Raw genomic sequence first — 17,528 nt, 5'->3', positions numbered from 1 at the left:
CCAAATGAATGGGGATCACTGCAGAGTCCTATAAAGAATATCTTATTTGTGTGAGAGTGTGAATGAGAGCTTGGTGGACGTCATCTGCGTCCCTCCTTCCCTCCCTCTTAGTCGTTCTCCCCCTCACTCCTCCCTCCGTCTGCTCTTTTCGCTCGTCTGTTCTGCGGGCCAGACTTCCACCTCTGGCCGGCCACTCATCCAGACTGACTCCCGAGAAACACATGGGGAAGAAATAAACTGCGACACGACGAGTGAGAAAGAAAAAACGTTGAACATTTGTGGGGAGAAAGATTTCCGGTCGCATTGACCAGTTCACTTGGTCTGCTATTTTTATTCTTCTTCCACAGAAGGAAAAACAAACAAACTTTAAACTCGATGGAAAGATGTAAAAATCGGCCTGGATACTAAACTTGAACACAGATTGCGCCCCTCCTCTGAGCACTAGCAGCGGGCTGGGCAGCCTCCACGGGACCGTTAGGTTTACAGCTAGCTAGGTGGGACCCGGAGCACACAGTGGAGAAAAGACTAAACAAGACATCTCGCCTCACACTGAGTTTGACTTTAGTCCTCACTGCGTGGGAAAACTCCAAAGTAAGTAATCCTTCGTGTTCATGTAAGCTAGTAGCTGACATTATTATATTATATGAGCGTCAGTGTGCTGGCGACGTTCCGCATTCTCGTGTCGCTCACACGTCATTACGCACTTAAGTCGCATTTGAGGGTGATGATCAAATTTAACGGAATCCATTGTGTTTTAACTACTAAAAGTCATGAATGGCGTCATAGAGTCAATGGTGTTCCAATGTCGCTCTTGTCACCGTGTATTTGTGTTGTCAGATATGAAGACATGAGGTCGGCCTGGCGCCTGCTGAAATGTGCTAACTACCAGCAGATAATGTCACATTATCACTGTAACTACACACACTCAGATACAGCACCGTGAGCCTAAAACCTTGTACATGAAATCAGATTCGTTTCTGTATGACATTGTTGTGGTTTTTACAACTACTCAGTGCACTCTTACTCCACTACATGTCCTGTGTTTTGTAGGCATGCTGTGTATAGACCTAAATTCCTAGAACATTTCTGGGAAAGAACAATATAATTTGGTCATAATAACGAAAAGAAACGATTGGATGCTGTTTTTGTGTTGGATTTATTGACTTTCAATTCACATGTCCTTGTAAGACCACATAATTAATCAGTGGAGACTTAATCTAGAGGTAGACCAATTCATTGCCCTCCCCCCCTTTTTTAACTATTTTTTTTAACCAGATCATTATTTAAATAATCACATTAAGTACTTTTGTTTTCAGAAACTTCAAGTGGTGCTAAGGGGAGTACAAATAAAGCCAAACACTTACTTATTTGACAATGTTTCTTGACAATGTACCTGTATCATAATAATTAGGTGATGCATTATTTTTTATAATGAAGCACTGCAGTGCTTACACAAAATACAGAATCGACAGATTCTAAGTGTTGTTTAAAGTTTTATTTAAGTTCAGTCATTTTGTGTATGATTTCTTACTATTATATTATAAAACAGAAAGACTGATAAACAACCCACCTAGAATTGATTAACTGAATGTTCCTATTTATTTAATAGTTCAGAAACACTTTGCCGAAGTTTGCAGGAAATGACAGATCTAAAACAATCCTAGAAAAGATTAGACAAATATCCTAAACATAAAACCATAATAGTTTGTTTTACTAAATTTATCATTGTGATGTTTAGGTGAGGGACTACTGGACTCAAGACTAGAACTAGCTCAAAGTTGACCAGCTTCAACAATGCTGCTCATGTTTAGATGCATTAGTATTAACCAACATTTCTTACAGTATATTCATCAGTTACAGTAGAATGAGAACTTTTTTTTTTACAATTTTATTGATTTAATAAACAAAACAACCCAGCCCAAATAATCATATTAATTAGTGATGACAATGATACCAACTATGATATGATAAGGTGAATAAAGGATTTATTATGATGATAAACCCCACAGGTTTTTGACCCACTTCTCCTTATTCTGGACAAAAAAATAACTTAAGCTTTGTCAATAATTACATCTTCCTCTCCTTAACTTTAGTGTACTGATTAATCAGTGTAGTTGAAGACAGGAATGTTGCCTAAACATTCATTGTATTGAGGCTCTTCTGTGATGCATTTGGTTATCGTTATCTCACAGACCTCCCTCTCAAAGGATAGAACAGAGGGAGTCAATTAGCATAACAGTATTACCTTTTACACCTCCTCACCAGGTCTACTCAAATCAGTATGCAACCTGATTAAATCTCCCCATCAATCCTTTTGTCGGGGGTCAAGATGACTTGTGATTGACTGTCTCCACAGGGATTATTAACATCTTTTCCCACTTTACAGTATGACTTATACTTGATGTAAAACATACTTTGTTTGGTTGTTTTCTGTTTAGCCACAATCCCAAAGATAGTCTAAAGGGTGCGTATGACTCACTCTCAAAACGCTGTAGTCCAAAATGCCTAAGGCATGACCTGTGTTACAGCTAATCACACATGTTCAGAAAGAATTCAAGCCTTCAGAACTGCCACATCATCCCACACTATGTGCATTTAGAATTTCATGTTTTTTCTGTGGTGTGTGAGTTGTGGTTGTATGTGGGACCACAAGAAGTAAAGACTGTCACTACAGAAAGTATTTCGTTTACAGCCCCTTAAACATGCAGAGATAAATAGTTACACATTCAAATGACTTGTTTTATCAACAAGCTAGTATAAAACTCTCAATAAAACAAGCTGCACTATACAAGAATATTTAGTGTCCATTCCATTAATTTCTAATTTACTACAGGACTCTCAATCAAAACAATAACTATAGTTTAATGAGTTCAGGAATTAGCAATGGGAATCATTGTCTTGTGTGCTTTACGGGGAGATCTTCTGCAGCAGATTGCCCAATGAGTAGTCCTGATGCATTAGCGACAAACACACTCAAACAAAATAATTGTAACAACTATTTCCTTCCTTTCTTAAGTTTCATAAAAACTTAATAGCAGTTATAGGAAGTTATAGCAGAGACAGGTAAAGTGGATGGTGTCTTTAAAAGAGCAGCCTATTATCTTGAACTGATTTAAGACTAGTTTGACTCGTGTCAATACTCTACTCAACAAAATATATATTAGTCTGATCATTTTAGATATTTTAATGCAGAAATATCATATTTATATTCTTAATATAAGTCAAAGTGCCATGATTTAATTTTGTTCTGCTGACTTACAGTATTTGACTGACTCATTTTAACTACAGTCTTGTGACCATATGTGTTGGCACATATTCAATGTGCCCCTCTGTCTCTGAATCATCTAACCCTCAAACCTGTAAACTCATCATTGACTCCTCATGCCATGACATTTACGGCAGTGTTTCCTAAAAGTTTAATATAGATACCCAGTTTAACCCAGAAAACACACTATTGTGACCAAATTTACAAAATAACATAAATCGTAATACAGGGCAAAAATTAGACGAAATACCTAATATTATTTTGAAGAGGTAGACCAGACATTTCCAAGAGTCACAATAATCACAACTTTATTTTATGAATAGTTTTTAAAACATACACATACATCTTAAGCATACGGTTGAATGACAGGTCTTAACTACACATCATCTATGCTGTCTCATCCTGCTGTGTCTGTCTTCATCTTTTTTAAGTGTGTGGTTCAAGTGATTCAGCTGACAGTGAACAACTTAAGGATGGATGGATGTGAGTAAATGGGTAGTTGTTTACACAAAGAAATGGTATTTTGTGAGTGACTCACAGAGGGAGTCAGTCGCCATGACTCATGATCTCCTTGTCATTTAGAGAAACAAAGTTTGGTTGACACCATCAGATTTTGTTCATTTGTGGGCAGTGAATGAGGAGGCTGAAGCTCTCTCCTTCTTATTGTGGCAGTAAGTTTACATTCTCCAAACAATCCTGGATTTTGTACCAGGTTCCAATATGGTCTGTTTAGGTTTCCCCAAGAAGACTTTTATCCTCTTATCTTGTTTAATTTTTGAAAGACAGCAGTTTAGGTTTGTAAACTACGGAGCTGAAAAGAGACATACTGGTAACAGCTGGAGCTGTGCTCTGCCCTCCAGTAGCTGGATCTCTGTTTACAGTCACCACATCTTTGTAATGTATATTCATATAGGAGAAGAGAAAAAGAGACAGTCAGAGGACTTCCTGTCTCCCTCCCCCGCCAGAGGCATCCTTTATTTTTATTGGACCTCTGAAATGGTCAGAGTTTAGTCATATGATCCTGAGAGCCAATGGAATGTGATGTTAGCAAAGCTGTGGGGGGAAAAGTGCTTTAACATGCTGAATTAACTGGATGATCTCAACAAGTAACCCTAGAAAATCCTGTGGGTTCTGAAATTTTTATCCACACAGCTCACTGCTGCAGCAGTGTAAAGTTTTCCCTGGTTAGATGCAGGTTTTTGTTTGTATTTGGAATGTGAATGTGAATGAAAGGATGCTCTATTGATCCTAATTATGCCTGATGCACCGATGAACAGTTTAAGGATGATTGTTGTTATTATGGGAAATCATATATTACACGGTGAAGTCAGTGCAGACTACCTGTGTGTCTCTGTCCTTCGAACCAGCTAAAGCCCAGTGCTCGGAAAGATGTGCCGTTGCAACAGGAAACCGGGAACTGTGACGAAGATGACATGATGTGGAAAATAACTGACCCATTCAACCATGACACTCCCACATTGACAGTGTCACCAGGATCATTACCGTGATCTGGACTTTACCAGTCTTATATTTCTGCATGTGTGTCTGACAGCACTGAAGATTTGTCAAGCTTTAATGAGAAGTTATTAGTCTTTAATAATCTACTTATTATATAAATGTAGAATCTGTATGATTTCAGTTATAGGGGATTTGGTGACACCAGTGGTTAAAATAGTAACAACGACTGAAGTTCAGTACTACAGCAAACTCTCACTGAGCAGCTTCTTTGTTAGAATTACAACATAAACTCAAAATATGTATTTGTTTACACTGTAAGTTTACAACCAAGCAAACTCATGCTGTAAAAATGCATATGGAAAACTCTGATACTAATGCTGAAAACGACTATAGTTATAGATGACTTGTACATTTATTGTATGATCATAATGTAATCAGTAGACAAATTTACCCTCTAGACAATCTAACATAAAGGCACTGCAAGGGCACACACAGCATATGTTAAGGAGAGTCATCAGGAACACTGACATGATTAACCCTGGGATTTCAGGGTTATGACTCGGGGTATTTCATACGTTATCACAACACAGAGGCCATGATATATATACAGTTGTTTTGAATAATGACCATACCCCTTCACAGAATTTATTTACAAACCCTTATCAACAAGGGCAATGGATCTGCTTGAGATACGTTGCTGTTGCATCATATTGTTTGACCTCTGCTGCTACGCACTGGCTTTGCTTTAGGTGATGTTTGTGTCTCAAGACTGCCATCATGGCGTTTGCTGCCATATCAGTTCAATAATGTCTGAATTGATTCATACATCAGGAAGGTGTACCTCACAATATCCTTCCATATTCTCTTTTTTAGCATTATTCCAGTGATGACTGGTTCTTTTCTTACTGGCTTATCATCATGGTAATGAACACACCACCTTTAACCTGCTCTGAAGAAGGTAGACTTCAGAGGATAAGCTTGTCACTAGCTCAACTGCTTACCAATCAGACCACCAGAAAAGTAGTTATCATTCATACAAGGCCTTGACAGCGTTAGAAGAGTTAACAGAAAAGTGATAAAGTGTGTAGCAATTGAATAGATGTGTGGTCTCTGCCTGCTTTTCAACAAGTCAGGTTGACTATTTCCAGTATGCTGCCAGCCAAAGAGCAAGGGTGTATACAGTAGCTGTCTGTAGAAGTTACTAATGATATAATTTAGTGGAGGCTGTGCACAGGACGCAGTGGTGCTCTGCTGTTGTCCCCTCATGACAGTGACATTTAAACATCCTCTTCATTTAAGGCCATGTTGAGACCCTCAGAGCTAACTACTAAAAGACAATGTGAATTGTTTGATGGGCATCAGAAGTTTTATTTGCTAAAGTTACCTTACAAGGTCCACGTTTCCCCTCAGTCACACAGCTGACAAGAAGTGAAGGAGCTGGTTTATATTTAGGAGGTTGTAAGTGATAAAGCACAAATGAGTACATGTACTCAATCAAACAATATAGCTGTTTCACACTTTACAACACTACTGTTTAAACATTCAACATAGCCTATAACAACTGATTTATAACACTAAATAAATATTATATTAGTTATTATAGATTTATTTAAGTTGAACACATTCTTTGATTGAGTCATGACACTGTTGAGGTTTTTACTCTTTAATTCTGTCACTGCAGTTCAGAGCAACAACAGTTGTGTGATGATAACTGGGAATGAAAAGTGAAACCTCTCAGCACACTGTTAAAAACTCCCCATGTTTATAAGTATAGATTGATCACATCAGCGATAACCTGCTTGTCTCATCTTTCTGCTGTGGCATCTCAATCTTCTCTCTTATCAGTGCTTTCATAATAATTTGCTCACCATCAGAGAAATAAAGCAACCACACTCAGCAGCAGACTTTAATGACTAATTTGAGCATATGATTAGCCTGACAATTTCCCCGTAAGTGTCACAGTCTTGTCTCTTGACGGCGTTACATGTAATGATCACATGATCACAACGCCTCTTTTCAGAAAAGTCAGATGGGAAAACCCCAAGTCGAAGTAGAAAGTTGATTTACAGCTTCCATTAATGGATGAGCTGTACAGCTAATGTCAGGTTTAGTCAAGTCAGACAGTGTAGACATTTGCTGAGTGTGATAAACCTGCTTTGTTACCAGACCCAGCTGAGTTAGCGGCTGCTGTTAGGCATAGTGACACCGGATAACGAAGATATATGGGTATGTAGATCTTGTTTCGTAGCGCAGGCCACAGACATACAAATTAGTGTAAGTTTCCCGGCATGTTGCAGAAGAGTCTTTCAAAAATATCCTGCAAGCTGTCATTCAGACTAGTGACATGGGTCTGTTGAGAATCCATAGTTTATTTATGGCCCTTTTCCACTGTGGTCCAGCTCGCCTCGGCACGGCACAGCACGGTTTACGTTGGTTTTCCACTACAAAAATAGTACCTACCCAACGTGGGCGGAGTCATCACTGCACGGCTGCATGAAACTGTCAGGAGTTTGTGTTATATGCGTTAAAGCAGTTGTTTTCAGTGTAACTGAATCATTAGAATAAGTAAATAAAAAATATTTGTTCAGTACTTTCTCCATGACCGGAGCACAGACTCCGTCTGACATTAAACTGAAATACAGTGATAGGGTTTGGGATGCTGCTCGCAATCAGCAGTGCTATCATTAAAAAAACCAGACTCCTTTGTTAAATATTGAGATTTAAGACATTTACCTTGTAATTGTTAGAGATTAGCCCACATGTTTAGGATTGTTAAGTCTTAATTTAACTGATTTACAGTTCGGCACTCTGACCAGTGAGTGGCCGGCAGTCTGGCGACGTCACGCATGGTAAACACTCAGCTCACTTGAATCCCTGCCAGAGCAGGTACTAAAAAAAGTACCTGGCACCAGGTACTATGCAAGTGGAAATGCATTTTTAACCGTGCTAAGCCGAGGCGTGTCGAGCCAGTGGAAACGCCATTAGCTAGTGTGAGAAAGAGCGTTTGTTAAATTGCAATCAGTGATTATCATATATCCATGATTATCACCACGAGAAAATTTCACATGATGAATCATAATTTGATCTGTACTCAGGTCACCTGAATAAGGAATTTTATCAGCCTTTAATCAGTGCTCTCTGTGCATTTTCAAAGGATGTTTTTTGTGCATCTTTTGCATTTTTCTTCTCCATGTTTACCCAAAACACTCACAAAAAGAATACAAGAATACATTTTTACAACTGACTTGCTCCACTGGTACTAATAAATGTGAAACACCAGGAGATACATTTTAAGAAACCAGTTAATTGTAAGAAAACAACAAACAGTTAAACAGAAAACCATTTCACATGTCTGAGGTAAAACATTCAAAAAAAAGTGTTTTTTATCTCAAAGTGGCTGCACAGCGTATAAAAATATTGAAATACTACTGTAAACTGAGCTGTTATAATTCTATTGAAGCAAAGTACATTTTGTATTGTTATTAAATACTAATTGGTAATATGTTCGTCCCTGAGAATCTTATTAGTAGTAGTCATCGTCACTGCAGCTGTATAAGTTTACAATCTTGTAACCTTTAATGATCTCAAACATTCTCTCAGTCGTCTAACTGAATAGTATTTGGATTTATTCTCTGTATGCTATTGTATGTTCTGGTGCATTATATTTTGTGAAATATACAGTGGTCTGTAGACATAGATAAGGACTTACTTTTACTTGTAATGTGATGCATGATGCACACTTAAGTGAAAAAGTATCATCAGTGTGAGTTAACTGCACCCTGCTTTCCTTCAGAAGGACCTTTATCAGTACATTATTGTAAGTGTAAATTAAGCATCACTTCATTTCTAATTTGATATAAATGAAGTCAGGGTATGGTCAGCTTTAATTCTCTTGGCCAAAGAGGGAATTCTTCTTGATTACTGGCAGGGAGCGGCAGGCTGGGGATGGGCGTGGAAGTGAAGCGGTTACATGGTTTTGGCATGCACAGCTGCAGCGGCTGGGAGGGGAGGGGAGTAGTTGGAGCTCTACAGAGATGAAGTGTGGGGGTGCCCCTACGGCTTTAGACATACTGTATGGATGAATCATGACTTGCATCCTTTAGATGCTACAATTCCCTCACTACCTAATTTCTTTCTCTGCCACTCCCTGCCGGCAACAGAAATACTCATCTCTGCACTCTTAATAAGTCAAAGCCAGCTTTAATAGCTGGTGTCAACTTTTGAGGGCAGCGTTGAAAGGTGTTAAAAACTTGAGTTTCCTCTTTTGTTGGTCTTATTTCTTATCCCTCACATGGGCCTCCTGAACTCCTGTGGTCATGCTCCCTGAGGTCTGTTATACAGTATGTATTAGGAAAAACCTACAGGCAGGCTTCAAATAAAATGGAAACATTGACACCGTCATGTTATTTTGTTAATTACTTGGTGACATTCACCAATAACAAATGTCTACTCGTAACCATAGCCAGGTCCGTATGGTTTACGCCTTTAGCTATAACCCCTATAGATTTCTTTCAGAGTTAGATTGTTGATAGAACCATGTACTCAATTTGTGCCTGGATACACAATGTGTATCAAGGTTTTGGGTCTGACGGTTTGCAGCCTAATAAACGTATAAAAGTGATGCTGACTCCATGTGTGTCCTGTGTTGCAGAATGCTGTCACAGCTGAGTGAGTGGTTCTGGCAGGAGAGGCTGTGGTTTCCAGAGGGTCTGGGCTGGGCTGACCTGGAGGATCGCGATGAACGAGTATACGCCAAAGCCAAAGATTTGTGGGTGGCTTTGCCCATCGCCCTTGTATTCCTCATTATTCGACAGATCTTTGAGAGGTCAGTACTGTCATTAATCGTCCATATTCACTGCCTGTGCCGATATTTGCATGTCTTTCCATGTCTGCTGGCTTTGCATCTCTTCTTTCCATTAGTCGTCCCTTCCTGATTTCTAATTCAATCATTTACTTCAGAATGCAGTTCTTGTCTCTTGCTTTCTTCCTCAGTAATTATTTAGCTATCCTTATCCTGTGCCCAGCTTTTTTGTGTTATTCTTTGAATTTATTGAATTATTTTGCATGGACAATGCATATTAATAAACATGTCTTTAAATATGCCAGTGTGAGCCAAATGGCTTAATCTTTTTTCCAATTCTAGTGTATTATCTGCCACACACTAAAGGCATTTCATGTTTCTTCAGTTTCTCTTGCTAACTTGACTTCATTCAATTGTATTTTCATTTCACAGTCTCAACAACCTTTTTATTATTTCAGGACCGTAGCTACACCCCTGGCCTCTCTACTCGGTGTGAAAGAGAAAGTACGACGCAAAGCGCCTCACAATCCCTCACTGGAGTCCTACTACTGTAAAATTACCAAAAACCCCACACAGGTAAATGGTACATTTACATTACATACATACACACATTTAAAGGAATGTTATTTTATGTGATGCCAGGAAACGCTTAAATGTGGCCTCTTTTTGTTTTGTTCTGTGTCTCAGAGTTCAATAGGGACTCTTAGCAAGCAGACCGGCTACTCAGACAGACAAGTGCAGAGATGGTTCAGGAGACGGAGGAACCAGGACCGACCGAGTTTGCTCAAAAAATTTCGAGAAGCCAGGTTAACAAACACACTCATACTTGCTGTTTTAAAACACGTGCTGTAGAGCTATAGGTCAGGCTGAAGCAGCGGTCCTGCCTTGCGTTCCTCTTGCTATATGAGGACATTTGTAGTGGCAAAAGTACCCCTCTATTTTTAACATGAACTTACAATGCCACCCTGCTGCTGCCATGCCTGTAGCCTCTACTCTTCATACACACACACACACACGTTCTAATTAGCACCGAGCCGCTGCATCAAGGGCTCTGTCTTCATTGTTGGTTATTTCTATGTTTGAGCAATAACAAAAGCAGACTTAAAATAACATGAAAACCCAATGATACAAACATTACAAGTTAATCTCAGCTGGAGGAGTCACGCTGTGGCAACTAATGATACTTAGAGTCTGATGATATAAATACAGTATGTCTCTAATGGTGCCGTCGACAGCTGTAGAGAGCATGATGCTGTCAGCATTATCAGGATTGAAGCACAGACAGATACTGAATGACATCTAGACAAACACATTTGGAGCTGATTCATTAATGCATTTCTTCATCCCATGTGTTGTGCTTCATATATATCTCCTTCATTACCATCATTTTCATGGTCATTATTCACGTTTAGATCAATGTAAGTGCTTCACCCTGATTTACCCCTCCCAGTTGTGGTAGTTTTCCTGAGATTTCTTATCCTGTGCAAATTGTAATATTAGGATTTTACAGATTTGCTGTAGTAAAATTACATTACTCCACCTCCCCATGTAAAACTAATCCTATCAGAAAAGGGCTTAAGATGGTAAGATTATTTCTTTACAACCATTGCAGGGTGTAGAGTAGAAGTCAATTTTCAATAACACATATTCATGTCATAGTTTAGCTACAGTTGTGATAATCAATACATTCTTGGATCAGAGTAAAGTTTAAACTACTTCAACTACTCAAGATCTAGCTTTACTATAGATGCCCAGTAAAGTTAAAAAAATGAAACCAAAAGGATCTGTGTAACTAAATATAAGTAAAAATATTTTTTTTTGGAATAGGAAAACTGACTTTTCTGTGTGTGTTTCTGAATCCTAGTCACATTTGTGCAATGTTGTTGTGGCCTGATGTTCGACATATGATGTGCATGCTTGTGACTGCATGTTTTCCACTCTCTGGTCATGGTGTGTCTTTCACTGTGTGTTTGACATTTCCTCCTCTGAATCAGTCTATTGTTTTTCTTCCTCGTTTCCCTGGCTGATGTATTTTTACACTCTCACTAGCTCTTTTTCTTGTGTCCATCTTTCTCTTCCGTCTGCCTGTCTCTGTCTTTGTTTTTTGTAGAAAATGTCTCTTTACACCTGTATAAGAAGCTGCAGTGGGAATGATGCGTCATTGTTTCTGTTATAGGTTATTAAGAGGGGCGACAGCATCTGACAGCTCTCATTGTGTTCCGTTCTGAGTGTGTGTGGTTTTGTGTGTCCTAATTTGACATTCTCAGCGTAGTTCACCAGATTTTTTTTTCCATTCCACCTGAAATCTCTCTCCTCTATTCATTCTTGTGTGTCTGATGCATTAATGTGTCTTCTGGTAGAAAATGTGTCTATTGTCTTTACCTATTGACTGAATAGAGAGTGTGTTTGTATGTGTGTGTGTTCTCTTACAGTTGGAGATTTACCTTTTACCTTCTTGCTTTCATTGCTGGCCTGGCCGCCCTCATCGATGTGAGTACTGCCATTTTATCCCAAACCCAATCTCCTCCTCACACTCTTCCTCTCATCTCTTATTTTCACATCCTGATTTGTCAGCTGCCCTTCCAGTTGTAACCTGGCAGTGGGTCCATGGTAGTCTGTATTTTCTCGCCTTTTGCTCGTCAGAGGGGCAGTAGTGACTCAGTGCTCTGCTGAGTCAGTTACTGTAAATACACATGTTGTTCTGCTGTCTCACTCTCTTTTGTCCCCTTCCAGAAACCTTGGCTGTACGACCTGAAGGAGATGTGGCAAGGCTTTCCTGTGCTGGTACGTCTTTGGGATGGTTATATACACACTGAATGCACCAGAGTGTCTGCAAAAACAATGACTACATTTCCCTCATAAATGGCACTGCCAATACTAAGTGCCATGGCATCTAGGACTTTCTTTTAACTTGAGTGTCATTGCTTCAGCCATGTTTTTTTTGCCTGACACTCATGGGTTATTCAGTATGTTACACTTAATCATTTTTTTTAAGATAATATTTATTATATTTATATTTTATTAGTTCTAAAAAAACATTTTTTTAATGTCCTGTATTTAGTAGGTAATTGAAAACAGTGTTGCCCATGTTATTCCTTCCATTCTTTGACATAATCATAAATAATGTATTAAATTGGACTGTAATTTGGCAAACAATGCAGAATATGCAATGCTAATACACAAATCAAGACACATCTCAGACCAGCCTGAGATGTGTGGCATTCACTGTTGATTCTGTGGCGGCCCACCACAAATTGATCAATGCATGGTAAACCCTGCTTCTTAATACAGGGTTCAAATGAAATGAAATGTCAAAAAACACAAACACACATTTGTTGGTTCTATATCATCTGTATTTTAGAAAATAATCAGTACAAATGTGTCTACTTGGGCTCTAAGTTTGTGTGACGACCTTTGTCACTATTTACTGACATTTAAATCGATTGACATCAAGCGAATAAATGGCACATTGATCAATACAGTTCTGTTTTTTTCCTCTGCAGACTCTCCTGCCATCACAGTATTGGTACTACATGATTGAGCTGGGTTTCTACAGCTCTCTGCTCTTCAGTGTGGCCTCCGATGTGAAACGCAAAGTGAGTGAATTTGACTTGCATCGAAACAAAAGTAAATTAAAAATAAATCTGTAATTCATACAGAGAGGTTTAGCCCCTTGTATGAATATTATTTTCCTTCTATGACCCCCATACAACAGTCTGTTCTTGCCATGTTATCAGTTTGACACCTGGCATGGGCTGTGTGTGGACGTTAGACTGTTGTTACACGTGTGTGTAAATGTGTGTGAGTGTCTGGACTTTACTCAACCCGGGTCAGCTGGTTGAGGAAAATCTTGCTCAAGAAAAACAGAGTGGTCTTTCAGCACAGTATTAACCTAGATACTTCTTAAGAGTGTTTTCAACATACACACACATATACACATACACGTATACTGTATATTCTCAATCACTTCTTTTCCACCAACATGTAACATGTCTGTTTCCACCATGTTTCCTTCTTTTAAGGACTTCAAGGAGCAGATTGTCCACCATGTAGCGACCATCCTCCTCATCAGCTTCTCCTGGTGTGTTAACTACATCCGTGCTGGAACTCTCATCATGCTTGTGCACGACTCCTCTGATTACTTTCTAGAGGTAATGCCTTTATATATGCAATATTCAAATTCTTATTTTGATTGTTTGTGTTGTCATGTATCCCTATCAATAAAAATAATGCCATTTAAAAGCATTCAAAACAGTATTAAATTAGATGTAAGTTGTGTTTACAATTTAGGATTTTGTGAGTGCTATGATTTCTGATGTCACTACACTGCCACCTAGTGGAATAACTTCATGTGGTTGCCAGTTAATCCTCAATTTTCCTTTTTAAAGTAAAAGGATTTCTCTTTTCCTCTTTCAGTCTGCAAAGATGTTCAACTATGCTGGGTGGCGTAATGCCTGTAACTACATCTTCATTGTGTTTGCTGCAGTCTTCATTGTCACTCGTCTGTTCATCTTCCCCTTCCGGTATACGCCTATACACATATTTAAAAACAAAAATGCATTCACATGTGTTTCTCGATGTAGTTTTTCTGCATGGTATCGATCTGTCTTTGCCTTAATTCTTACTGTGTTGTGTTGCAGCATTATATACTGTACTTGGATTTACCCAGTGACCGTCTACAAGCCCTTCTTTGGCTACTACTTCTTTAATGGGCTTCTGATGGTTCTGCAGTGTCTGCATATCTTCTGGGCTGTCCTCATTATACGCATCGCAGTCCGCTTCCTCACCAACAATGTAAGAAAATAGGCTAATCTTGACCATTCCAGCGCTCACATTAGACTCAGAGGAGTGTTATTGTTCATGTAGAGTTGTGTGTTAAGGAATTTGCCAAGCTTTTAGAGCATTTAGCTGAGGATGGCCAAGCACGTGGCCTCGTGCCTCTCGTGTGGAGGATAAAGCCGGAGACAGTGAATAAAGAAATGATAATCTGTCCTCTTTTTTTTTTCTCAGCTTTATAAACTGGCCTTGCATACCTTAAAGGGTGCTGGTTAAGTCTAAATTATTATTGTTTTTCATCTTTGTTATTATTATTAATGAAATACTGTAGTTAAGCAGCAGATTGTACAGCAAAGCAATTAGTTGAAGTCACTATACATTTCTGTAAAGACGAGAGGTTCAGCAGATTCAGGTAATAAATGTCCGTAGAATTGTCACCACGTGTCATCCTTTTCACTTTTTGTCACTTGAAGATTCAGGTTTTTAATCTAACAGTATAATACACATGGAAATAGCCAAAATGTAAAAATATGTATATTATGAGAATGTATATTTGACAAAAACAATGAAAAATTTATTTATGTCCACTTTCTTACTAATTTCTAAATTTGTTGTGACACTGTCAAGGGCAGCAATGCATTCAGAAAGGAAGCTCTTAAGAGATTTATGATGCCGCTCTAAAAGGCCTCGTTTTCTCACACTGCCTTTTTGCTTTTCTTTTTTTTCTTTTAGGAAAAAGTAGATGATGAAAGGAGTGACAAGGATGAAACAGATGAATCAGAAGAAGAGGAGGAGAGGAAGGTGCACGACAAAAAGAACATGAAGAAAAATGGACCAGTACAGAACGGCCATGTGGTCTACAACAACAATCACAGCAAGACAGAATAAAAGCAAACAAGTGTCAAGATAAAGGAATGTGGGACAGACTCATATCCCCTCGGTAGGGGAGCAGGAGGGAGGGAGGAAAAGAGAAGGAGGGAAGGGACAGGCCATTCCTTAAAAACAAGAACACCAGGTATCCCGAGGAAATATGACACTAATTCCTTTTGCACGACACAAAAACACACTAACACGTGTACATTCGTACTTTTAGAGGGCCCAGAGACCCAGCAGATGTTTCACATCAAAGTGACAGCTGGGTTTTTTGTTCTTTGTCATCAGAGAAAAATGTATCACTGTCACAGTGTGAGACAACAGTCCCAAAATATAGGAGACAGGAAAGAAAATGGAGAGGACCAAAAAGTGTGGAGAGGACACACTGTATGTGTAGAAGTGATGCTGCTTCTTCTTTAGCTTTCTTGTTCTAACTGTGCCTTAGAGCCAGCTAATTGCTGTCCAAATGCCATTTTATAGCTTTTATGCTTTAATCTTATGTTGCTCTGTTTCATTCTCCTTTTCTGTTTTCTTCTAAAAGAGCAAATGACTGAGCGTTTTTATGAAAGTTTAACGATAGGGTATTGATTTCCCTAATTTTTCTGTCTATGCAAGAATGTGTATGTACAGCTATTGCAACATCTTTGCACAAACATACAGTGTCTCTTATATAATGTTATCTACAGTATCATGTAATAATGTGCAGTAGGACTGTGTGCCTCTGCTCCCCAAATTAGCTGGTGCCATTTATAAACCAGTCTGCCTAGTAAGTTTTAAATAAAACATGTGGTTTAGATAAACAGCAAGAAAAATCTTGCTTTTATTTGTTTTAATTGCATATCAGTTTTGGTGTCTGAGGCCACCTAGATTGTTGGTGTCTGAGGCCACCTAGATGGCTTCTTTCCTCCACTTTCATCTGTCTTCCCAGGCCAGAATGCGAACACTGTCAAATCAAGAATGTCCTTTGTCCTTCAAATAGAGGTGGACAGTTGAGTCCTGCCCACATGAGCTGGCTCTTCTGTAATGTACCGTGCCATGCATTTATGCAGTGGTTGTTCAGTACAATCCTCCTTATATTGCACTGCATAAACTACATTGCTCTGTTTTTGCCTTGGAGTTAGTCCTTTGAGTGAAGGAGTTTCTGTCTTCAGGTGTTGCAGGGATGTGGTGATGGAGCAGAGTTTTTTTTTTCTCTGGTTTGGCTGAAGTACTTTGATTCAGTCGAGTGCCGAATCACAGTGATGTGAAATGAACCGAATGTGAGAAGCTATGACTCTGTATAATAATTGCAAAGGGCGAATCACTCTGTTCAAATGAAGGAACTATGCTATGGCAAATGAAATAAGAAGATTAGCCATTTCCACAATTTACGCATATTGGCCATATTTCCTCAGTTTACTGCCTAATATCCTGGGGTATATTTATTTACCTTGGGAAGAGTGTTGATCTAAGTGAATTATTTTTGGTATGAAACGGGTTTACAGGTATGTTGATTGATTTTTTTTTTTTCCTTCCAGGAATCTTTTTTTTTTTTTTTTTGAGATCTTTCGAGGTATTAATGAAAAATGTGTTGCAAATTTGTTGTCATGGTTTTAAGTTTTTTTGTATGTCAAGTGCCTTATCTGTAATGTATGGGACGGTCTCCCTCTCTCATGTCTTCATGTTCCCTCCTTTTGTTTCCTGTCTCCACCTCACATGACAAGATTCACATTCTCCTTCCCTGTTGTCTCACTCATCACTCACATTTCACCTCTTTCATTTCCAAACTTGCACTCATTCCACCAAACATGATATTTACTAGCCTAGACCAACCAGCAACCTCTCTTTTCCCGTGATACAGAAGAAACAACTATGTCCTAATTACAGTGTTATTTTTTATTTTATTTTTTCTGTTTAATGATGCCTAAGTATTGTTATTAATAATAAAAAAACAGGAGATTGTGAATCACACTCAAGTTATTTGTTTTCTGTATCAAGTCTGCAAATGCACCATGCACTGTTGATTTTTTATTTGATTATTTTCATATTTTATAAATTTTAACACTTTCCAGGCAAAACACTAAACATTTAATTCCTGATTTTTGACTCTTGAAACTCCATCTGATATAAGGTACAGCCCTTGGACAAGAGACAGGTTATTATCATGTAATGTGGTGTTCTTTTCTTCTTCTTTTTGGAAAAGGAAAAGAAGTGGTGACATTGATATTTTTGGTTTTCTATTGACGATCTGACAACAGAGAATCATAAATAATTTCCCCCCAGTTTTCTGTGACAGTAAACTCATCATTTGAATGTGAATAGGTTTGTTAGGATTTGAAGAAAGGGTTATTGATCAATAATATTGACAAATGCATT

General features: G+C 38.6%; 1 protein-coding gene across 1 annotated transcript; it reads left to right on the top strand.

Annotated features, from left to right (window-relative positions):
- The first annotated feature begins 131 nt into the window (after nucleotides 1-131).
- On the top strand, nucleotides 132-17,123 carry LOC131471634 (ceramide synthase 2-like). Its single transcript, XM_058648285.1, has 12 exons — nucleotides 132-251; nucleotides 348-591; nucleotides 9,375-9,548; nucleotides 9,983-10,100; nucleotides 10,212-10,330; nucleotides 11,957-12,014; nucleotides 12,258-12,308; nucleotides 13,028-13,120; nucleotides 13,547-13,675; nucleotides 13,941-14,047; nucleotides 14,165-14,318; nucleotides 15,033-17,123. The coding sequence occupies exons 3-12, from the start codon at nucleotides 9,376-9,378 to the stop codon at nucleotides 15,186-15,188; spliced, it is 1,158 nt and encodes a 385-aa protein (XP_058504268.1). The 5' UTR covers nucleotides 132-251; nucleotides 348-591; nucleotide 9,375; the 3' UTR covers nucleotides 15,189-17,123.
- The last annotated feature ends 405 nt before the right edge of the window (nucleotides 17,124-17,528 follow it).

This window comes from Solea solea, chromosome 13 (genome assembly GCF_958295425.1).
Source record: "Solea solea chromosome 13, fSolSol10.1, whole genome shotgun sequence".
NCBI lineage: Eukaryota > Metazoa > Chordata > Actinopteri > Pleuronectiformes > Soleidae > Solea > Solea solea.
This window is presented reverse-complemented; position numbering and strand designations above follow the sequence as displayed.